Genomic DNA, 25,047 nt, shown 5'->3' with positions numbered 1-25,047 from the left:
CCCTGCTGTCCCCAGGACCCCCAGGTCCCTTTCCCCTACACTGCTCTCTAATAGCTCATTCCCCAACTTACACTGGAACCTGGGGTCCCCAAAGCCTGGAAATCGAACCAGAAAGAGACATACTGACCAACCAACAGGAAATAATCCCGGCTAGGATTATAAAGAGTGGTCTTAGCACAAAAGCTAACCACTGGCTTTTTGCAATCCTGTGCCAAGAGACAGTTTTAAGGAGGTGTTTAAGAAGTGTAATGAAGTAGATTTATGGCTGGTTAATGCAACTCTTCCCCAATCTGCTGCACAGATCGGGAGCAGGAGGGAAACAGTTGTTTGAGGAACTTAGAAGATGACAGTGGAAGCCAAAGGCAGCAGAAGCAGAAATCAGCCTCAAACCTGAATGAAAAACAACATGTAGGAGAAGCAAGGATGTGAAATATCTTCAAAGTAAAGGCAAGAAGCTTATAGAATGCAAAAGACGAGTCATTTGAAAGGTATGGAAATCAAAATATTCAAAATGTAGTAACGAGTTTGTGGGGCAGAATGTCAAGTGAGAATGTGATGTTGTTGCAGCTGATTGGGAAAAAGAGAGGTGAGTGCCTGGTTAGAAAAGAACCAGCCATCGAAAATGATGGAGGAACAAACCCAGATATTAACGTGGGCCGCACAGGCAGGCTGGGGGCAGGAAAGCAGATCCAGGTATCCTCAATCTAAACAGGACAACCTGTGGATGAGACCAACCAGAGAAAAGATAAAAGGTGAAGGGACTGAGAGGCAACACATTCAAAGCCCAAAAAGGAGAGGAGGAGGGACGAGAATTCTCTGCAGAAGAATGGCCAGGAGAGAAAAGGGAGTGAGGTGGGAGACATTTTTAAGAAGGAAAAAATGGCTTGATTGCTTTGAATGCTAATGATGTAAATCAGGAGGATGGCAGAGGACAGTGGCTCTGGCTTTGTCTAAGAAAAGCTTGGTAAAAGCTGGGAGAAGAGTAGTTTCAGTGGAACGTACAAAAGGTGAAGTCAAATTTGGAGGCCTGTGCTAGAATGAGGGAGGGACCCCAGGCAACTTTACAGCCAGTGGATTCAGTGAGCTCGGAGCTGATCGTAGCACAAGCAAAGCAGGATGGTTTTATTTCATTTACTTTATTGTAAGTGAGGCTACAGCATCTTCATACAAAGGGAAACAGGCAGGGGAAGAAGGAATGGAGAGATTGGGAGATTGGATAATACGGGGTCAGCAAAATGAATCAAGGGTTAGAAATAAGGCAGAAATCAAACTGAAACATGGGAGGAGATTGGAGAGACAAGGTGAAAGCCATGTCCTGCCTCTGTCCTGGTTTTGTTAAAACCAAGTTTCTCTTTTAGTGAATTTGCCTGTCAGCTAAAGCTTTCAGATCAGCTGCATTTTCCTGGAGAACCAGATCCATGTTGTGCTGAACACAGCAATGGAATGCGAGGTCATTGATAAGGATGGATGCACATCTCGCCAGAGGGGCAACGAGAAACAGGTGACCAGAAACTGACCAACGGAGCATAACATCCCATTCACGGGATAATTCATATAAAAGTGGGAGATCACGAGGATCTCGTCCCTTTTCCTCATACTGACATTAGGAGAGGACCTTGTGAGTCGCCCTGCGAACTGAGGCCAGTGACAGACTGAACCCAGCTCCATTGGCTGTAGAGTCCAGTCCAGGACTTTGGGTGCCAGAGCAGTTGCCGGGACTTTCAAGATTGGTTTTGTATATTTTGTATTATTTTCCTCTATTTTATCAGTAGCATTAGTAAAACATTTCTAATTTTCCCAACTCTCCTCTCTCTGTCCTTCTTTCCCTCCCGATCGCCTGTCTGCAGTGGGAAGGGGGGAAAGGGGGTTAACAATACCTCTGCCATGGTTTATTGTCACCCCGCAATCAAACCCCTGACAGTCTCCCTTCCTCTCACAAAGGAGTTGGCAAGATCCTGTGTGGAAAGAGAAGTCAAGGCAGGAATAGGGGAGGGTGGATTGAAAGCTACAGAATTACAATGGGCCGCCATGTGGCTTTTTTCTTAATTATTCCCTGCAAGAGTTCCTTATAATTTCACCTCATGTCAGGCTCACACTCTCCTATACTGGCCAGTGTCCTGAAGAACTTGCAGACAGAGTATCGCTCAAGTCAGGCTGCTGCTGAAATAAGTGATCCGCATCATTGTTCAGCTGTAATTAAACTGGAGGCACATTATTTGCTCAGACACTAGTGTTTAATTTATCTGTTTGCTCCAGAAGGTGTTTTCCATTCTCTCGTTGCTCTCTGGTGAACAGACAATGCCCGACCAATTTCCAGGAAGCAGTCTTTCTCTTTATTACTTTTTAAAGTGAAAGGCAGATGCTGAGAAGAACAAATGAGTTAAAGTGTAAAGGTTTCCACAATACCTGGGAGAGTCATTCCAGCCTGGTGCTTTGGGACTGTTGAAATCTCTCTCTAAACAAAAGCTTCTCTGAGTGTAAATCTCATTAACATACAACAGTCCGGCTTGACCTGACTTTGCTCTTTGGTAAAGTGATTGAAATGTAGACAAGCTCCTGCAGTATCACTACATTTGCATTAGTCTGACAGGCCAGAATTTGAACCACCGAGACAGTTTTGGAAAGGAAATTTCACATTATCACACGGAAAGGAAACTTCACATTATCCCACCGGCACTCTGTATCAACTGAAACCAGGCTCAGCCAACTGTTTGGTTTTCAAAAGCTTTAAGAATCCAGACAGAAGGTTCATTGCTGAGAAAGAGCTGTGGCTGTTAGGAGAGGACCCTAATCAGGACTTCATTGAAGCAGACACTCTTTTATGAAACTTTTAGCTACTTTAGACTCAAGTCCTCGCCCTGGAGCAGATTTAGCAATCACTATTTTTTTGCCAGGGTGGATTTCATCATTGCATTTTTGCCTAACAAGGTTTTGACAAATAAGAAGCCATTGCGAGGTTTGCTAGGAGCTACAAAATACCCTTTCCAATTGCCTCTTGAGGCTTAACCAAACCCCAGAGATGGTGGTACCCACATACAACAAATGACCTTTCCTTGCTGTGCAGAAATTCCTATATATTCAGGCACCACTAAAGAGTCTTTCTGGATGAAACTACTGGAAAAGGGACACGAAGCAGCCAATGCTCTCCACCAGGGAGCCTCATTTGTTGTATTTGCAATCTTGTCTTGCACAACCCACCCAGCAGAAGGGGAAGATCCCATTATTTTTTGCCACCACTGCGTAAACCCTGCGTGAAACCACCAGGTCGTTAGCATCTGCCTCTCCAAACCAACATCCTAATGACCCCAATGCACAACGGGACAATGATCCTTTGGGATTAACTGTTGTGAGTGGTTACACAGAGGAGGGATTATATTTAGCAGCTACACTGTGAAGGCTCAAAGACCAAAGTCAGAGAGGGTGGGAGACAACGTACCATCATCACCACTCTGCAGGTGAAGCTGGAAGCACAAACCAGCCTCACGTGGTGATGTGATGAACACACGTTTCTGCAACAAGTTGGAAAGTGCAGCTTTGGAAGCAGGGGGAATACCTAGACATGGAAAATCGTAAGATGCTTCTACTCCCTGAGCACAGCTAGCTTGGAAATTAGGACTCCTGTGTGAGTATAATTTGATGTTATTTGTTAGAGGGAAAAAAAGGGTTATTTCTGTCGGTATTCTTGTCTGTGCAGCTTTCTGCTCAAACTCGCCAAGTTAAAGTGAATGCAATAGAAACCAGCTCTCCTTTTCCATGTGCTTCTTTGATACTCATTACCAGGTTGGTGAATAACATGTTGTCTACAGCGCATCCTCCCTCCAACACCTCAGCAGTTTTGGGAAGCGCTCGTATTTCCGTGTACTGTTTTTAGAAGCACAGGAAGAATCCATTCGCTTCAGTGACAGCACCTGAAAACTCCTGGAGATGTGGGTTTGAGAAACAAAGAGCATTTTCACACTGCCAACAGACAATGAGGTTGAATCCACATGGTTTCTTGAGCAGGAATTTTTTGGCAGGAACTTCCAAATGTATGAGAGCTGGTGAATATTCATCTGTAGCATGTGTGCTAATCTGCATTCTGTTTGCAGGGAAAACTGGTATCCACCTTCTTCCCAGGCTGACACAAGGGACAGACTCACTGACACCCTCATGGTTTAGGGTAAAACCCAAAGCTTCAGTGCCATCCAAATAACAGGGAAGCCGTGTGCTGGTTCCCTGCACCCCAAACGTGAGGTTTGTTTTGGTCATGCTGGTGAACAGAAGCCGTGTTTTACTAGTCTTAGGTTTAAAAGAATTCGATAAATATGCACATTTCCAAAACAATTAAATATACGTGCCATGATGGAGTTGCATCCAAGAATATTTTCTAATTAAAAACCCCTCCTTGTCTCTAAGCAGTGGGCTGGGCAAGCTCCAAACAGAACCGATGCACAAAGCAGACACACAAACCGGTAGGAACGGCTATTGCAGGCTGGCTGATGGATTTTGTTACATGGATACCAGTTCTGTACTTCACATTGGGCTTAACTAAGGGTAATTACTCCCTCTACCTTCTGATTAAACGTACACTCAAATATTCAACAGTTTCCAAAGTGCAGTAACACCTCCTCGTAAAAAGCCACTGTCACCTTTGATCCAAGGACACATTTGTGCTGATTGGATTGTCCAAAAAATATTTTAAGATCATGCCTGTTAGAATATGGGTCACGGTTTGTATTACGGGTACATTTATATTTGATTTATGGGGTTAATAAATTATTAATAGGTGTAGCAGGCATAAGTAGTCCACATTATAGATGGCTGGAAACAACCCATTAACCTGTTGGACTTCAGCAGCCTGTATTAATTAGGAATTAACCATTTATTGAAACTGTTGTAATACAAATGAGCCATTTCACTGCTATGCCTTTAACATATAACTGAATACTGCTGCTCAGGGGAAAGGGTATATCTCATAGCAGATACACTTGGGGAAGGAGAAACATGACTCCTGGCTACTAAATCCCAGATTCTCTGGATCCTTTTCGTGGCCCTGGGCCACTAATTCAAACTTACTCCTATTGAAACTGGAGGTGACTGGCTTGTCTCACAGATGCCTAGCAGAGTCTGCCCTTTATTCTGTATTTTGAGATCCAGCTCAGGACATACTATGATTCCATGATCCGATACATCCCTGCAAAGGACAATTAACCTGACCATACTTTTTGCTTGCCCACATTCCCATTAGTTTACACAGTGAAACTCTCTCTCAGAAATACTTCTTTCTTAACCCTCCATTTGATAGAAAGTGCTTCACACGATCATAGTCAACATCAAGTCACAGCCACAAGATCTCTCCAGTCAAAGGGGCTCCTGAGAGCAGTAGATTGAATTTGGCCACACGAGCCAGAAGCCGCCTGATTTTCCCCACTTTATTTTACTCACTTCTGGCATGATTTCGATTTTCTCGTAGCGCCGCTTGTAGGGAAGCGTCAGGACCTCAGCTCGGCGGTAGGACATGGGCGGGGGCTGGCAGTCTATCATCAGGTCCGTGCGGTGAGCCTGGGTGGGCGGTGGTTGCGTGTACTGCTCCGGGCAAACCACGTGGAGAGGCTGCAAAAGAAAACCGTGGTGACTTACAGAAACATCTGCCTGGTTCTGTGCGCAGCCCTACAACAGTAGTCGTGGCAGTAAGGAGATGTGCAGGTTGTTGTTGGCAAGTTCATTTATTTGCATGAAAACATCCCAAGGATACAAAATTCAGACGATCCAGTCAGTATGGGAACAAATAGTTCACGGAGCAGGGGTGCTTGGTTTTGTGTACAACAATGCCTCAGTTTGTGGCTTTAATCACCATTTTGATATCAGCAGTCATGCTGGGGAATGACCTATTAGAGAGCAATGTAGGGGAGAGGGACCTGGGGGTCCTGGGGACAGCAGGGTGAGCATGAGCCAGCACTGGGCCCTTGTGGTCAGGAAGGCCAATGGGACCTGGGGTGGGTTAGAAGGGGGTGGTCAGTAGGTCAGAGAGGTTCTCCTGCCCATCTGCTCTGCCCTGGGGAGACCACACCTGGAATCTTGTGTCCAGTTGTGGCCCCTCAGTTCCAGAAGGACAGGGAACTGCTGCAGAGAGTCCAGCGCAGCCACCAAGATGCTGAAGGGAGTGGAGCATCTCCCGTGTGAGGAAAGGCTGAGGGAGCTGGGGCTCTGGAGCTGGAGAAGAGGAGACTGAGGGGGGACTCATTCATGGGGATCAATATGGAAAGGGGGAGTGTCAGGAGGATGGAGCCAGGCTCTTCTTGGTGACAACCAGTGACAGGACAAGGGGCAAAGGGTACAAACTGGAACACAAGAGGTTCTACTTAAATTTGAGAAGAAACTTGTTGGGGGTGAGGGTGTCAGAGCCTGGCCCAGGCTGCCCAGGGAGGTTGTGGAGTCTCCTTCTCTGCAGACATTCAAACCCGCCTGGACCCCTTCCTGTGGAACCTCAGCTGGGTGTTCCTGCTCCATGGGGGGATTGCACCGGACAAGCTTTCCAGGTCCCTTCCAACCCCTGACATTCTGGGATTCTGTGATTAAAGCTGAGGGTTCTGAGGATACTCAGCACTTGGTTCCCTTTCCATTAAGACTGTGTTGGATACAGCCATGCTTACTCATACAAACAGGAAAAAGAATAAGAGAAAAAAGTGATTATGACTATATACAGCTCAAAAAGAGGAAAAGAGTGGACACAACGTTTACTCAAAGCTTTTAGGATCTTCCAGCCACCCCGTGCATGGATTGGCAGTCGCTCCAGATTCATTTTGGAGCAAGAGGCCTCAGAGCTGTTGTCTTGGTTTGGCGATTGTTTAATGTAACTGTTGCTCACAATCGACCTATTTATTTTTGGTGTGTGAAGAAACGTAAGAAAAGGCAATAAAAATGCATTACCTGGACTTCTTTGAGTAATTTAGACACCTGAATGAAATTCAGCCTTGTGTCGATGGGACAGTAAACGCATTTCATCGCCAAAGGCTGGTAAGGAGCCAGGGCATCCAGATAAGAGAAATCTGGTTCTGCAAAGAGAAATGTTTGGCAAAGTTAATTCTGTTACAAATTTCTCCTCCCTTCTTCCTTCCCCCACCCGTTATTTTCTGTTAATTTGATGAAAATTATGCCCACAATTAGTCTTACCTTAATCAAGCAACCCAGCAATACTGTTTCATTTGAAGACATTATTGCATGATTTTTATAACAAACTTAATCAAGACAAAAACATATCTCTTCTTTTTAATCAGATCCCGTAAAAGAAGGCGAGATGTGTGAATTTTCGCTATCATAAGGTAACCCAAATGTCTGCTTGTTTTTCACTGTGACAAAAACACAGCAGAAACGTTGTATCTATAAACCTGTACCAATGTCCTTTGCTGCAGACACATTACCTCCCAAATCCTCTTCTTCCTTACAGTGTGTATCTATATCTATATCTATATCTATATCTATATCTATATCTATATCTACATCTACATCTATATCGATATCTATATACTCCCATTACTGACTTTTAAAAATCAGATTAGAGGTTTGCCAGAGAAAAGTCATGCACTGAACGGGCTTTTGCTCACATAGAGAGTATTAGAACATTGAGAATACTACAGAAAAATACACATTTTTTTGGTAAATGAAGAATATAGGTCTCATAGGGGGCACAGCGTAGGATACATGTGGCCACTTGATTCTGGGGGCCACCAGTTGATGTGGAAAAGCTTACACTATCACTATGTACCCGATAATTGTGGCATAGGGGAATGCTAGAAAAGGAAAAATTGGTATTAGTTTGGTAAGTACGAAGGGAGAAAAAGAGAAAGAGATGCATAAAGGCCTCAAAGCACAACCTGCAGAGCAAAGGGCAGTTGTGAAGCACCCATCCTGGCTGGAAAATGGTATGAGGTGTTTCCCTGGTATCTGCTCAGGCTGTGAAAAAAGATGAACTTAAAGGAAACTTAAATACAGAGAATTCAGCCGAGAATTCCACAGCCATCCTCTATGTTCTCCCAGCACCCCGAGGAGGCCACTGGCTGCATTTCTTGTGCAGACAGAAAAAAACATTCATAAAATTTACCACAGCACCCAGCACGGCATCCGACGTTTAATATTAAGCCTCATTCTACTGATAAAGCCCAGTTAATTGCTGGCTAAGAAGCGGCAATCACGATGTGGTTATATTTACCCTCTGAGAACAGAATGTGGCATCAGCCCACGATCCGTACATTTGGAATTGTCAAAGTTTAAATTGCCAAGTTTAAAGCGATTGTCAGAATAACCGCCCAGGGACGTCAAAGTGAGAAATATTAACAAAAAACGATGGTTGTGCAAGAATATCTTACTAGATGCCCCATAAAATAACAATTATACTGGGCAAAAAGCCACGCTAGTTAAAAGCAGATGTGGTAGTGGCAGCGAAACAAAGATTAAAATATCGATGTAAATAATGGGAGTTAATGGCACCAAGTTTAATAGCAATGGATAGAAGTTTAAGAATACTGAGAAGGCAGCTAGTTGAACAATGATCAGCGCTCAATTAGAGTTAAATCAGAAGACATTTTAAAACTCATTGGGGAAAAACAGAAGTCAGGCACAGGCCCTCTGCTAGAGATGTGTGATGAAATTGCAAATAGTTTAAAAATTAGCAGAAGGGAGGTTTTCCATCCCATCAGGTGGATGACATAGAGATTTGACTGCTTGTATCTGAGAATGCCATGACGTGGCACCTATTCAGATTATTCTTGAGTCAGTAGGTTCAGATGATCTACAGACATGGATTTTCTTCCCTAAGAACCTAGAATAGCATCCAGTCTATTGTGTTTCTGAACAACCAAGAAGAACATAATTAGCCTTGGAAATGTGTGAAATTCTAATGAAGGAATCCTAACAGAGGACTTTGAAGGTTTCAAACATGTGAAAAACATAACGTGAACTGGTCTCATAGCCAACTCATGTGAACCAAAGGAATAACTGTCCTCAAACTACCAAAAAACCAGGAGCCACCTGCCTGATGGAAGACAGAGTCTGTCAAGGACACATAGATTTTTTCTGATAGAATTACAGGTCTTGAGCTTTTCCCCCAAGACATCTGATTTACTACTGTGTGCCAACGAGTTATAAAATCTTCCACCGCACAGCACTAATGCGGCCGCGCATCAACTGCTTTGAAGACCTCCTAGGGAGCTGGTTTTTAAAGCATTGTTGTTACCGGAGGGAGAGCAAGAAGCAGACTTTTTTTCTGCCGTGGTTTCTTCTACCGTTTCTTCGTGGCTTAGTGGTATTCAATATTTTGAATCAATAATCTATTCGATACTGCTTCAGTGGTAATATTTGCAGATGCCACGAGCAAGGAGAGCAGCGCCGCAGCTCACTCACAGCGGTTATCCTGCTTATGGGCTGCAGATGCTGTTTTAGTCCATATTGTCTCGTAGTTGTTTTTTACGTTACAAATTGGGAGGGTGGAGACTACCTGGCTCCTGCGGGCTGAACAAGCAGTGTCATCATTAACAATACTGCGTGGCCTGTAGTTTAAGGCCCTAACTGCAAGAAACTAGGATTCTATAACGGGAGAAGTTAGAGCACCATCTGCTATCACTTACTGTTTGAATGGACCAGGTTTCTTTCATAACTACAGGAGATTTTAAACTTAAAACAGGAGAAGATAGATAATAGCTGGAGAACAGGAGGCTGAGGGGAGACCTTCTCGTTCTCTGCAATTGCCTGAAAGGAGGTTGGAGCCAGGGGGGATCAAGTCCCCTTTCCCAAGTAACAAGTGATAGGATGAGAGGAAACCACCTCAAGTTGGGCCAGGGGAGGTTTAGATTGGATATTAGGAAAGATTTCTTCCCTAAAGGGCTGTGGGGCATTGGAACAGGCTGCCCAGGGCAGTGCTGGAGTCACCATCCCTGGAGGGTTGGACAGACAGACATGAGGTTCTCAGGACATGGGGCAGGGACAGGGGTGGGTTTAAGGTTGGACTCGATGATCTTGAGGGTCTCTTCCAGTCAAAATGGTTCTATGATTCTAATTAAATAATAAAAATCCTGGGGATCAGTGGAGGTGCTTCAGATTTCCACTGGAGTTCTTAAGACCAGAAGAATTTAAACTGCTAGAAATTTCTGTCGACATAGACGTCTTTGCTCCAGCTGAGATGGTGAGAAGAAGTAGGAACATCCTGCCGAGCAATCTGCCTACAGTGTCCAAAAGCCACAGATAACCAATTTAGGCAAAAAACTAAACCTGGAATCACTGTGCTCTCCAAGGTCACCACAACCAAAGCAGATCCCAACGGGGAGTTTTATTTCAAGAATAAACTGGGAATGAATACCAAAGATCACGACCTAATGTATCCACAGGTTGCTATGACCATCATTCAGATGCCTTAATGACTTGTCAGGGCCACGTTTAATCGAGTCTACTCTATGTCCTCATTTCACGGAAGGATTACATTTTAAGATGGAAAGGTCAATTACCTCTCCCTACAAGAAGGCACAGAAGAGAAGTTCTTGCCATTAAAGACCAGTTCCTGACACCCTCACTGATGGTGGGTGGCACATTCAGAACATGATTAACGGCACTGATTTCCTAGGGATTAATGAAACACACACCCAGCACAGAGCATACATGCTCTGGTTTTAATTGAAGTCTCAACTGGAGGAGAATTGACTGTTTCTAAGACAATGCATACCTATATTGCGATTTTACCAATTACTGTAATTAGGGCACATCTCCTGGAACTACCTCAAAGGTCAGGAGTGACAGGTACGGTAGCAGTTTTGACATCTGTGCTGCGGGACCAGGTACCACTTCCCAGCATCATCACAATCTAGATTTAAGCATCTCATCTGCTCAGCAGGAACCTCCATTAATCTTCCCTCCCCTTGCAGTAGGGCTAATTACACCCTTCTTTAAATCTTTCCAAATTGGTTTAACAGTATCATGATACCGTGACACTTTTTGGTACCAATATTATGAAAGAGTCAGAGGGACTTGCTCATCAGTAGCCTCAAGTCTACAGTTAAGAAAACAAAGAAGGAAGGAAATAACCATTTCTCAGTGCTCTTTGCTTCAGGAGGTTTTGTGCTTTCCAGCCGAGCTATTCACTAAAAAGATGAGGAAAACAAGCTTAACAGTTGGACTCCATCAGGCTCTTGCTGCTGGAGCAGGTTTGATCAGTTACCCGGTATTCTCCTTCCCATTTCTAATTACTTTGTCCTAGTCCCAAATCCACACCTTGTGAATCTGGCTGACTTATATATAACACATCTCCCAATTATACCACAGCTCTTTAGAGATAAAATCAGTAGCAACGGCCTAAAGGATGATTTCCCTTCTCAGCTGCAAAGAGTGCTCGCTGTAGGGTTCTGTTTGGATGCCATGTTGAGTATAAAGAGGAGGAGGCAGTTTGAGGGAAGGCCTTGAAGAAGATCAAACTCCAGAAGATATTCCCTTTGCTAGATTTCCCAAAAGCTTCACGTTCTGGCTTAAATCCTTTGTCTCACTGTTATCGATTGGCACGGTCCCAGGATGCGGCTGCCCTGTGGATCGCAGACTTATTCTGAGGTAGACAGGGTTTGATTCATTAAATCCATTAAAGGTGGGCTCAGCACTAGAAGCAGACCGGGAGAAGTGGAGAAACTTTTAAAGACCTGTTGTGCCGCTGGCACAGCTCCCCAGGGGATGAGCTGGAGCTGAACCTTCAGCTTCACATCCAAACGTGTCTGACGGCCAAAAGCATCCTCAAAACCAGACCAGCCGGTTGCCTGAGGTTCTGACGAAAGGGCAGAAGAGATGAGGAAAGAAAGGTTTGTGATTTCAATGGAACATGGAGAAGTGCTTCTCCTTTCTGAACCACCAGCAATTAGGTCTTGCCTGGGTTCCACTTGCAGCCAGCTGCTTTTAATCCAAAAATTAATTTCCTGTAGGCGTTTTACTGCTGTGCGTAACAAAGATTGTGCTTCGAAACGGCAGGAACGGGCTCTGCATGGCAAAGGTTGGCTCTGCGGGGCTAAAATGAATTAAATGGCACAATAATTACATTTGGCCCTACAGTCAGTCCTGGTGTCTTAATTTAGATGAGCTCCTACTGAAGGCAGAAACTTCTGCCCCAGAACAAATGAGTAAAGCCCCCAGGATGTGGCCACACTTAACGAGAGTGCAAAACCTATTGTTAATTTAGTAATGATATCTGCATTTTACTTACCTGTGAATATAACGGTGTTCAAGCTAGATTTTCCCCATAACTCCATGAAATGAACCACGTCCCCAAATCTAAGAGAGGGATGTCCAGTGAACACAACACACGGCTGCTTGAAGTCATTGCTGAAGTCTCCGTGGATGCTGGGATAATGTTTCAATTTGTTTGTCTGTATGAGCTGAAATAAAAGCAAAAATGCAGATATTACAAACTTTTTGTGCCTCTGTGCTCAGTGTGTTTATTTACATGAGATTATAAATATCCTACAGTTTATTTCTAATTTATCACAGAGTCCCTGAGATTCTCCAACGGATTTAGTCCTGACTGTCCTAAATGCTATGAAAAGGCAGACAGAGTACGGGGCCAGGTGCCTCCGAGTCCTTGCTCCCATTTCTTTGGTACCAGCAGTACGGTAATTAAGGAGTAAGAAAACAATACGAAGCAGTTGCCACTAGAGCTAGCAAACAGTGGAATCAAATGTGTGGTAAACCAGATTTCTTTACTAAGATGGGGAGTTTGATTTCTCAAGGCGCTTTTTGAAGAAGTATTTGGCTTTATTTCTCCTGCCACTGTTTTCTAATTTGCAAAACAAGGTTCAACTTAAAAAGCAATTTAATAGACTAGTCCACTAAACACTTTCATGCAGTATTTTGCAAGTCTTTTCTTGGCAGGTATAAGCTTCCACCCTGAAAACAGCTGTAAATACAGTTTTCTTTAAAAGTATGCAGATGAACACAATGGAATCACACACTGAACAAGTGAAAAGATACATGGACGTAGAAAGTATGAAAGAGGGGAATGGTACTTCCATTGGCAGGCAGTTTTTAGAGGAGGTGGGACTGTCCATCAAAGGTCTCTCCATATGTTGCATCTTGGTGGCTGCGCTGGACTCTCTGCAGCAGTTCCCTGTCCTTCTGGAACTGAGGGGCCACAACTGGACACAAGATTCCAGGGGTGGTCTCCCCAGGGCAGAGCAGAGGGGCAGGAGAACCTCTCTGACCTACTGACCACCCCCTTCTAACCCACCCCAGGTACCATTGGCCTTCCTGGCCACAAGGGCCCAGTGCTGGCTCATGCTCATCCTGCTGTCCCCAGGACCCCCAGGTCCCTTTCCCCTACACTGCTCTCTAATAGCTCATTCCCCAACTTACACTGGAACCTGGGGTTGTTCCTGCCCACATTCAAGACTCTACACTTGCCCTTGTTCTATTTCATTACATTTTTCCCACCCAACTCTCCAGCCTGTCCAGGTCTCTGATGGCAGCACAGCTTCCCGTGTCAGCCACTCCTCCCAGCTTGGTGTCACCAGCAAACTTGCTGACAGTCACTCTATTCCCTCATCCAAGTCATTGATGAATATATTGAATAATACCGGCCCCAGCACTGACCCTTGAACACTCCACTACATCCAGGCCTCCAACTGGACTCTGCCCCATTGACCACGACTCTCTGGCTTCTTCCCTTCAGCCAGTTCACAGTCCACCTCACTACCACCTCTAGCTTTACTCTTCATCATAACATATTTGATTTTCATAAGAGGAACTAAGAAAGAACATTGATAAGCAACTCCTCTGGTCTCCCAAAGCTGTAATTCATCTTTCCAGATTCTCTTTTATTTGGTATATTCTACCATGGTAGATCTAACTCAAGGATAATATGCCTACATGAAAAGAAAGCTGGGGATTCTGATGCTTCTTTAAGCCTCTTAGCAACTTATGCGCAACACAGCACTTCAAAACTCAAGGTTATTACACAGTTAGGTTCTTAATTCAATTTAGCATCACTGACCCTACTCAACTTGCAGCTGTCACCACTTCAAGATACATGTCAGTGCTCAAACAGGCAATGTGCAAACTTATCCTCAATACCCTTTCAAGAACAGAAAGTTGGCTGCATGTAGGTACCAATATTTATGTTCCTTCCTTTCTTCCTTGAGTTTGGTCGCCACCAGCAAATATTCTGCTGCGATTTGGCATTTGACTTCTCACTTGTCCTGTTTAAAACAGCTGGCAACACCTGGATGGCTGGAATGGAATGGACTGGGGTTTGAGGTATGATGGAAACTGTAGGTGGATGCAGTCTGTTATTTCCACGTGGATCCTTGGATCACGGAGGAATGGGATTATACTTTCTGCAGCTTACTAGGAATATCAAATTGCTATTTAATTTTCAAGAGGAAAAATGGAAAAAAAATATTCAATAACTGCTCTGGCAGTTAATATGCACTGAATCTTGAAAATATTTTTGCAATTAAGACTAGTAAAGATTTCTGATTAACACATCTGGAGTGCAATATTTAGAATCTAAACTTAGCTTCGGTAATAAAAACTGCAGTTTAGCAGACAATGCGCAAACCAAATTTGATCCCATGCAATTCTGGCCCTTAAAAGAATGGGTAGGAAACGGCCCCACAAAGCTTATCCCTTGTTTTTTTCGTGGGAAGTCTAAAGCCTCAAAACTGAAGTTGCAAAGGCAGTTTTAATTGGGTAAACTGGAAGAAGGGGCCAATTTCTGCTTCAGATATTAAATGGGATCTGTGACGTTCCAGGGACCAGCAGACACCGGAGTGAAAGACATTTCTAGAGCTCGCAGTTCTGTAACACACTCCTGAGAACCACAGATTTCCTGCTTCATAGGATCCTTAGGCTTAGATCTATATTTGTCTACAGTAGCATTCAACCCTTTGCGAAGGCGCGAGAGTAGCGCTCAGTGAGCAAAATGATTCTCAACCACCTGTTTCACCGCTCTACCTATACCAATGTTCACTGTTCGTACACATAAAAGCCGGATTCTCTTCAAAACATTACGGCAGCTTCAAATCCCTTCCTGTCACTTTGTAGAGAGACCCAGATTTGGTTTGCAGGACCTTGGGTTTTGTGTGTGTCATTCCTTTTAATTATTTTTATCATATTTTCAGCAACACAGCATGACACTGGGGCACTGAACTTGCAAAATAGGTCCAACAAAATTACATTCATCATTAGGGGGACTAAAGCTGTAATGATTTGTACAGGTCTTTCATATCTACAGATGAGAAGGGCTGTATAAGCATGACAGTCAATCCTGTCCCAAAACCAACACCTGCCGTTCAGCCAAACAATATTTTCAAAAGGGAACTGATTTCTGGGAACCAGAAACAACATTCAGAGTTTCTTTCTATAGAAAGAACCACTATTGACTGAAAGCTTAAGAGACAGAGGATGGTAAAGTACTGAACCGAGACTGAGGAGAGCTGTGGGTTTTTGAACTCCCCAATGGTTATGCTTCCCTTTAAAGCGGTAAACTTGATTTACAGGGTCAGCAACTGCTGCTATAAACGGGATAAATCTCCAGAGCCTTTGTGTGCCCTTTGTTTTTGTGAGCCAAAATACACCGCTATTTCCTCTGGGTCTGCTGGGTCCAGAATTTTGAACAGAAATGGTTCTTATCAACGAACGAGTGATGCATTTATTACTTCACCTCACTCTCTTCATAAGACCAACGCTAACAGGGGCCTAATTCTATTTAATACTTCAAGACAAAACAAAATGCTATACAGTCACCTGGTTCCAGGTATTTATTGCTTTGAATGTGTTGCACAGGAACTGCTATATGGAGGAGGGAAGCAAAGATGAAGAAGACAAATGCCAGTATTTAAGATCACAGAATCAATATTACTCCCATCCTGGCGATTTTCAGTCACATAGAGAGGCTTTTTGTAGCCGTTTCTCTAAGATGTTGCTAACAGAAACCTTAATAAGAGGCCAGTAAATCCAAATTCTTCCTTCATTAGCAAATACCAATCAGTGTCAATCACCTCTCCAATTTTCCTGTTGTGGACATTTAGTGAAGTATTGTCAACTCTGGATTCACGTATCGTAGAGCCTGAAATCAGCTACAAAGGGGAGCAAAAGCTTCTCGTTTTGCCTTGCTGGAGCCATTAAGCCACTCATTTATAAAGCACCTCCACAAAAGGGCTGACGCAGAGCGTATGATGCACGGTTCCTGGAGGAAAGGGCATGGAGACGGTTAATTCCTCAGCCGTGGCTGCGTTTAATATGGGACATTCCCACACACTCAAGGAATTTGGTACAACACCACGAGCTGGTTCTGGGGTACCAGAATAATACCTCTAAACAACAAAAAAATTGGTGATTTTTGCTCCGCAGCGTTTCAGCTAGGAATTGTGGAGCTTCAATCTAAGCTTATTTAGGGAGTTGAGCCTAGAATAAAACTGCTAGTGTGTCTTGGAAGTGAAAGGCACCACCTCCTGCTGCTGTATTCACAAACCTTCGCACACTCCAGGTTTTAACTTTACAGAAGTTTCCAGCATTGCTTCAGTTTGAGCTGCCTCTCCTCTTTTCCCCATCGCAATAAGTGCTGGTGAAAAGCTGAATTGCCACTTTTGTCCATGCGCAGGGGAAAGGCATCCACAGGTGATCCAGCCCTTTGCTACCTGACTGTTTCTCCACTCCTCCAGTTTTCCTCCAAAAATGACCAGTTGGAATGCTCATCAGTCCTGCTCTGGATCCTGATTCACTCCGGAGTCACAGCAACTCTTCCTCCAGTCATCACAGGGAAACAAACGCCTTTTCCAGGAGGCTCTTTTAGCCTGTGCACCAGCTAACAGGCTGCAGATGCAACTTCAAAAGCTCGTGTGAGAATCTGGATGCCTCATTCATATTATCTTCAGTAGGAACTGCTGTCCAAATCCATCCCCATGAGCCTGAAGCACTTTAGCCCACATTCTTTGCTCATAAAAGAGGGAAATTAGTACCTGGTGGCACTAATTGACAAGAAGCTCCACATGAGCCAACAGTGTGCCCAGGTGGCCAAGAAGGCCAATGGTCTCCTGTCCTGTATCCAAACCAGCGTGGTCAGCAGGACAAGGGCAGTGATCCTTCCCCTGTGCTCTGCATTGGGGAGGCCACACCTGGAGTATTGTGGTCAGTTCTGGGCCCCTCAGCTCAGGAAAGAGATTGAAGTGCTGGAGCGGGTCCAGAGAAGAGCAACAAGACTGGGGAAGGGACCTGAACACAAGCCCTATGGGGAGAGGCTGAGGGAGCTGGGCTTGTTCAGTCTGGAGAAGAGGAGGCTTAGAGGTGAGCTCAGCACTCTCTAGAACGACCTGAAGGGCAGTTCTAGCCAGGGGGGATTGGGCTCTTCTCCCAGGCAGTCAGCAATAGGACAAGGGGGCATGGGCTTCAACTCTGCCAGGGGAAATTGAGGCTGGAGATGAGAAAGCAATTCTGTGCAGAGAGAGTGGTCAGCATTGGAATGGCTGCCCAGGGAGGTGCTGGACTCACCGGCCCTGGAGGTTTTGAAACTGAGATTGGCCATGGCACTTAGTGCCATGATCTGGTCAGTGGACTGGAGTTGGACCAAGGCTTGGACTGGATGAGCTCTGAGGGCTTTCCCAACCCAGTCCATTCTGTGATTCTGTGAAAGAACATTCCCTATTTACTCGGACTGGATTTAGGAAACAAATTGCAACCCCAAAGCACAATAAATTGTGCGGGAGGAGATATGATGAACACCTACTACTACATTAAAGTGGAAGCATCGAGGAGGGAGTAGAAGTGTTCTGGGTTCTCCACGGAGTTGAACAGTGTGTCTGGTTTTATTCAGCGTGGCAGAACAAGGAATGAGTTCAGAACAGGTAATAATCACAAACCTGGAAAATTTTTGTGCACAGAATGAAAAAGCTTCAAACAATTTAGTATAGAGAGAAGACTAAATAAAAGTAATAATTCTAGAGATTGTGAAGATACGTTAATTTATCCTCTTGTAACAATTATAAAGGGATAGTTAAGTGAAATTCAAAATACAATCCTAACTGATTAAAGGAAGTAAACACTCTTTTATACTATGCATCAGACCCCATTGGAACTCATTGCTGCATGAGACTACCTCAACGATTTGGGGCATTTTTGCCTTGTTTGTTTTGCAACACTGCTGTTTATACAGCTACCAGGAATGTCGAATTTCAGGCCCAGACAGCGTGCTGGGCTGGACTTGTTCTGCAGATAATTAGAAGCTTATTTCCTGGCCTGTCCCTTTCTGATGTATCACGCCAGGCATGTTATTAATGCTTGCAAATAACAAAGGGGCTTGTCTGAGTAATTCCCTATTTTCTTCCAACAACTGAGCAGCTAAGCGCATCTTTTCGCGACAGGCAATTTCTGTATAGTTTACACCGCACAAGCCTACCATTACTTTGGAAAGAAGGCAATTCTCCACTAACAACCTATCCAACAGAAATGATCGTTCAGTGTCTATTTCTGATACTCATTAAAAAATTCCCTTAAGAGCCAGCAAGCAGAGCTCCTGATTGTGAAGCTGTGGAGTCACAGATTTAGAAAGAGAGTGTTTATTTAAGACATAAAGACTGGCTGCTAAGGCTCTAACTCAGTCTTAAGTTCAAGTCCTTGCTCCCTCCCAGACTGATGGTTTGGCCATGGACAGGTTATTCTGTATTAAGACCATTTTGCTGGGTAAAATTACACCACAATTTTATAGCATCTGAGCCTCCTATGGCTGCTCTTTGTAGAGGCATCACAGGGTTTCTGTGAGAGAATAATACTACATTTGTTAAAAATCGTACTGAAAAGAAGTTATAAGATGTTTCACATTATCTTGAGTTATAAATACAGTGTCAGCTGTAAGGTTTTGCCCCCTTCTGTTGACGTGGGTCGTTCCAAGTCTGTATTTCGTAGAAGAAAAAGAAACCCAGCTCGTTAGAAACTGTATAACAGCCTTAAACCATCCCCAGCTGTAGGTACCACTAAAACCAGAATGCAGCCCAAGGCAGCTGAGGATTAGAGGAATAAAAGGATGACGGTAGCTCACCCTCAGAGGACAGAATGAGGAACCAAAGGCACGTGCTGAGCACGGGGTACGTGACATGGTCACCTTGGAGCTGTGTTGGTGAGTATGGACCTTATGTGTCAGTCTTCTACATAAACCTCAATATTTTGGTTTGTTTCAAACCAAACTCAACCAAACCCTGCATCTTGCACATGAGAAAGGAGCAGCCTGATCCCGTGTTCTCAAGCGAGTCTAAACTTCAGTGATTTACAACCTTCAGAAAAAGACTAAAAGAAAGAGTAGCCTCAGTCTTTCTTTGCCTGGTGATGACTTTGGTTTGGTTTTGCTGTTAAGCCAGGCTTTTGAGAGAGTCTTGCTACACACCCAGGGCTTCTACCTCTCACCATACCAACTCCTTTTGCGAAACAGCAAATAAGCATTAGGAATTAGCGAGGAAAACACCCATTTACTCCATCAAGGGGTGGGTAATACAGGTTACTCCACTTCCTAGTGTTGATCCAGCAGCTGTCAGTGAACATTCAAACACACAACCTGAGTTTTGCTAGAGGACACTGTGAAATGTGCAGAAATGCCTAAGGGCTACAGGCATTCCATGGTTTGGGAGCCACAGGGATGTGGATACACACTCTCCTGTGTCATTTAGCACATTTAAGGGAACTTTTAGGCAAAAATATAATAATGGCTTCCTAGCAATGATATCCATGGGTCTAGATAAAGCTGTTGGTGCATCTCATGATAAGATGTCCCCATCTTTGTGGGTCATAACCTGTAGGATCTGGCCTTGCCAACCAAAGCCTTTACCTGTAACAGCCACATTATTCCCTCTATCCACTGCATTTTTTTCATAAGGAAACCAATCTGTCATCCATCACTGTGAGCCCTTTCTTAATTACCTTGATCTACACATGAAGCACATGTGTAGTCTCAACAGCTAAACAATCCTTTGGCAAAATTCCATTATCAGCAGGCCCCTGGCAAACAAAAAATGTCCTAAAAATTAGAGGACACGGTTATCACTCTATAAACACAACAACCCATCACATAAGATGGGTTAATTAATCCACTCTTTGGCAGCTGCGTGTTTGGCTCCTCATTTTTGGAAGGGCTTTCACTTAAACATGCCAATTCCAGTGTATGTTGCACACTAGAATTTTGAAGGAATATCTTTTATAGGATATAGGATGTCAGTGAAACAAAGACATTGTGGATCAAAAAGGAAAACAGGAATGAAGGGGAAATCAGAAAGCGTAGCCAGCAGCACAGGTACAAGAATCTCCTACTCGGAGATCAGGCTTTGGAATTGATCTGTGGGTGTGAAGGAGTTTTTGGGGAAAAAAAACCTGGTGAACAGACTTGGCCTGCAGTTTGCATTATTCTTAGTCACAGATTATACATCATTCACTGCGCATCCTGCTTGGAATGTGTTCAAGAATCTGGAAAGAGTGAGGGCTTCTGGTGGGATCCTACTTCCAACAGCGTCTTTGAAGCACCTACAGATGACAGATATGACGGACAAGGGCGATTTCCAGAACAAGTCCCTGGATGAGGTATCTCAAAGGAAGCAAAAAAGAAAGCAAATCCTGAAAAAGTATTTCATCTCTGGGCTCTTGAACCTGCAATGGCCACTCTGCACATCTCATCAAGTGGTTTTGACCACAGGAACTAAAAGGGCCAGTTTTTGGAGACTGCAGGCCCCAAGCAGCTCCCTGTCTCACAGGAGATTTAAATCCCTTTCCAAGACTGCCTCCCATTCTTTCAGTGGGAAATCTACCTGTTCCTAGTGGAGAAAGAGATTTCCTTTCTCGATATGCGAGATAACTCTGAAAGGATGAGTTATAACACATTTATTTAATGTCCAGTTGGACATTCCCCTCAATTATTTTGTTGCAGGGAAGATCGCATCAACATTCCCCTCAAAGACAGGAGCCTTACTGCTCTTTGCTTCACTAATTGCTCATGTAATTTCATTTCAAATTGCCAATGACAGCACTCAGTGCTGCAAGCATTAACTTTATATCAAATACCATTTCTCCTGCAGCAGGCAATATGATGCCTGTTGCAGTTGGGAAGGTAAGAGCTGGGGTGACTAAGCTGTCTCTGATAACAAGCTCTTAGTTTTACAGACTTGGAAATCAACTGCTTGGACAAAGGGAATATTCGTGGTTGCAGCCTGATAAGAGCAAACATTCAACCATGTGTGTGCCAGATCTGCGGGGAAAGAAGTAAAAAAGGGGAGTATTTCTAAGTTCTATGCTGAAGTAAACATCAGGATAATTTTTGAGTTGAGGGAACACCATCATTCATTCCTCCCCCACGCTCTCAAATTAATCACAGGAAGCAAATAAAAAAACCCCAAACTTGTATGAATAATGACACAAAAGTATTAAATAGCTGTAGAAGCGTTCATCAGAAAAAATAACAGCCACGCAGGACTGTGTTCCAGAAACCCACTCGCTCTCTGGTCTCAGCAAACAGCAAAACTATGGTTTACTCACCTCAGCATGGGGAAAAGGAGGTTCTGGGAGATAAACCTTTGTTTGTTTGTTATGACACAACCTTTAAAAGAAAAGGAAAGTGAGCTGGGTTAGAGAGCCGCAGGACATCTTGTGGTATCTGCTGCCACCTACTGTTCACGCTTTTCTGGAGCAAGCAGTTTATTATCTGTGGCACCAGGTGCAAAATCATCAATTTGTTGTGTTGCTTCCAATCTTTCTGTTCAGAGCCCCAGCACCTATGGGTCGCGACAACCCAGCCGCAGGGAGATGACTTAGGGAAGGTGCAGGACAGCTGCAAGTCGTTTTGTTGAAGACAAATCTATAACTCAACTTCCCTGTCATTTCATAGGCCAGGTCTAAGCAGTTTTTGCAAAGCCAAATCACCTGTCGACAGAAAAATTTCGCTTGCCTCATCTCACTTCTCAGCAGTGATGTGGTCCTTTGGTTCATTATAATCTGACTTCCCCGTGCATTTTATGACTGTGACTACAATGTCAGTAAACTGCCTCTCACTGGCATAACAGTTAACCTGCTATTTTACATCAATCATTTATTTTTAAAACATAAATACTGAAAGCTGTTGATTAGCTCTAGCCAGATTCTTGATCCATCCTACTACAGAAGTTATATAAGTAATATTTTTGCGAGGTCTGTGTGATGTTATAATTGTCTGCAGTGACTCTGGCCTGGTGGCTTTTTCTGAGAAACATTACCCGTCTCACTCATGTTTTCTTTATTATAAAGCAATAAGCCTGGGTCAAACTAAATTGGATAAAGTCTAAGAGATACTAAGAGCAGGACATTTCTTTTAACTGATTAAATAGTAAAATTGGAAGGCAGAAATCCCTGAATTTCAACTCCGTTTCTGAGCCCAAACCTTTGTTTCACAGACGTTCAACCTCTGCCTCCATCTCTACCCAAGTCAAACATTTAGTTTACAGATAAATGTTTGGAGATTAGCTAATGTTGGGTTTGACTTTTTAATATAAGTCACTACAGTAAAGTAGAATTCAAAGGTATGGCGTATATGTCTGAGTTGTGCCAGCCAGAATGACACAACTGGCACACGTAACATTCCTGCTACTTTGCCAGCAAAGTACATCCAAGTTTGGCCACGACACCAAGGCTTGATTTTCCTACTTTTGCTAGAAATAAGGTGATTAAAATTAACCAGATTTAATTCCTCTTTCCGGTTCTCCTGAAGGATCAATGCACCTAAGACTTCACGTCAGGTGCATCATTTAATCATCGGCGCACGTACCAAAACGGACAGATTATTTGAGCCTGTACGTCCTACAGGAAATGCTGCTTCCCTAATATAAAACATCTACTTACACATGCACGCACACCCTCATGACTCCAGAAACGTGTTCACAATTCTAATCAAGTACATAATAGAATATGGCATGTAGAGATAACCTGTGTGTGTCTATTTACCATCTCTGGGTGTGTGAATTGAGGCCGATGAAGCAGCTGTTTGACACCTACCACTCAGCAAAGATCTGGGAGAACTCGAGGGAGCTGTTGGCGACGGGGGAGATGAAATAAAAAGGGACGTTGGAGAGTCCGGCCGAGTCAATATATTGATACAGGCACTCCAGCAGGTCGTATATCACTCCAGAGGGGTAACAGGGAACAAGCACATTTCCTCCATTCCGGACAGTCATAGCTAAGGGAAAGAGAGTAAAAATCAATTAACAGGGTTAATATCTAAGCTTTTTAATAGAATTACTTTAATCTAAATATTACATAAGGAATAGAAAGAAGCTATCGCATTAATTAGCAGAACTTATTATGTGCATGAATTAGGAGGAACACTTCTGATCATGAAATATATTTATTTACTGCCTACTCCAGGCTCAGTGAACAATTATATCCTATTAGCTGGGGAAGGGCACACAGCACTCTTGACAGGAGAGGGCGATCTTGCACCAGCACATGAGGATAAACGAGGGACACTAACCACCTTACCATCAAAATAAACCAAATAAACCCTGCTCCATCTGTTAGTTCTTCACCAGAGAAGGACAACAGCTCACAGGTCTCAGCTGAAAGCACCACACATGGTAAATGGGTCTGGACTCGGTTTGCAGTACTCTGGATGAAAGGCTGAAGATGTGGTTCTTTCAAACCTCCCTTGAAGCTAGAAGGGGTGGGGGAGTGTTTCTCCTTTTTAAAAGCTCCAAATATTTTGTCCTTCCAATATAATAGGAACAATTTAAAACCTCTGTGATTTGTAGACAGCATGGGAGTAGAGAAAAATGAGAAAAATATGTTTACTCTGTAATCAACAGCAAAAGCAAGTACAGAGCAACGATTCTGTCCTTTTTGGCAGAACGATTTACAAAAATGTTGTACGTTATGGGAAAGTGGAAACGCTTTGTCCAGCTCACCCAGCAATTGCTGCCCCAGCAGGATTTCATCTGTGGTCGTGGGGTAAAACCATCTACCGATGTTAATTGCAGTGCAGCAGCAGTAACATTAAGCGTGGAGGCATTACACAAAAAAGCTGTGAAAGAGCCTGAAAATGCATATATTACATCCCGCCATAATCACTTCCTCAACTTCCATTTATTGACAAGCTTTGATGGGTACGGATTTCGCACATTAAGGGTCCTTTTGCCCCACCTACGTGTTCAAGGAAGATTTTTCTGGCTGAGTGTTTGAAGGTTTCACAAAGTCCAGGGAAATGCAGAGACTCTAGCAGCATTTTTCACATGCGTTTAACTCCTTTTAGCAGTCAGTGCTTATTACACGCTGCTCACAACAACTGGTCAAAGACACCCTTTATATCAGAGAAACAATATAACTCCAGTGGAGTGGATGTATTGCCAAGGTTTTCTCCAGGTTACATACAAACTATACCATGGAAATACTTGGAATATGAATAACAATAGTTCATATTTGGCTAGAAACTGAGATGCTACAGAACATGCCAGCGGTGTGTTATATTATCCCTCTTACATGGGTGAGTCTAAACTATCCATCTGTAAACAGGATGCAAAGGGAGGAATTAGGAGATCAAGAGCGATATTTCCAAAGCCATGCTGGGGGCTGAAAGTTAAACCTCTGGCTCTAGGACCAGAATTTGCATTGCTTTGTTATGCACCCCAAAATCAGGAAATTGTCCAGGTCATGAAAAATGTGGCTTTCATTCCTAAGCCTTAGGGTCTGAATTCACAGCTCTCCCTTCCCTACAGCTGTAAGTTTGCTATGGGAACCTCAAACCTCTTCTGTTGGAAACAACCAGAAGATTCCCAGGGCCATGGAGAAAATAACGAGGGGTAAGGTCTTGGAGCAGAATCCAACTGGAGTTTCTGTTCCCGGAAAAGCTACAGAGCTGGTTACCAATAATTAATATAAAATCACATTCCAGGGGGTGAAGCATTCTCCCAACCAGCTGTCATACCTACTAAGCCATGGAGCCAGGGTTGCTGACCCTTATCTCATGTTCCTGGTGCCACAGTGATGTACCTTTGAAAGGACAGCAACACGGAACCACAGAGTCAGCGCCTGGTTGGGGTTGAAGGGACCTCTGGAGATCCC

At 43.8% G+C, this 25,047-nt stretch overlaps 1 protein-coding gene across 1 annotated transcript in view; it reads right to left on the bottom strand.

Moving 5' to 3' along the window:
• INTS9 (integrator complex subunit 9) overlaps window positions 1–25,047 on the bottom strand; it is a 72,753-nt gene that overhangs the window by 11,607 nt on the left and 36,099 nt on the right. Inside the window, exons 10-14 of the mRNA XM_065835687.2 lie at window positions 22,990–23,170; window positions 21,502–21,562; window positions 12,206–12,377; window positions 6,910–7,034; window positions 5,425–5,592 (exon numbers count right to left, since the gene is read on the bottom strand). Of these exons, the coding sequence (XP_065691759.1) occupies window positions 5,425–5,592; window positions 6,910–7,034; window positions 12,206–12,377; window positions 21,502–21,562; window positions 22,990–23,170 (707 nt within the window). The remainder of the gene's footprint in view (window positions 1–5,424; window positions 5,593–6,909; window positions 7,035–12,205; window positions 12,378–21,501; window positions 21,563–22,989; window positions 23,171–25,047) is intronic.

Source organism: Patagioenas fasciata, chromosome 3 (genome assembly GCF_037038585.1).
Source record: "Patagioenas fasciata isolate bPatFas1 chromosome 3, bPatFas1.hap1, whole genome shotgun sequence".
In the NCBI taxonomy this organism is placed as follows: Eukaryota; Metazoa; Chordata; class Aves; order Columbiformes; family Columbidae; genus Patagioenas; species Patagioenas fasciata.
Note: the sequence above shows the minus strand (reverse complement) of the source record. Positions and strands in the feature narration are given on the sequence as shown.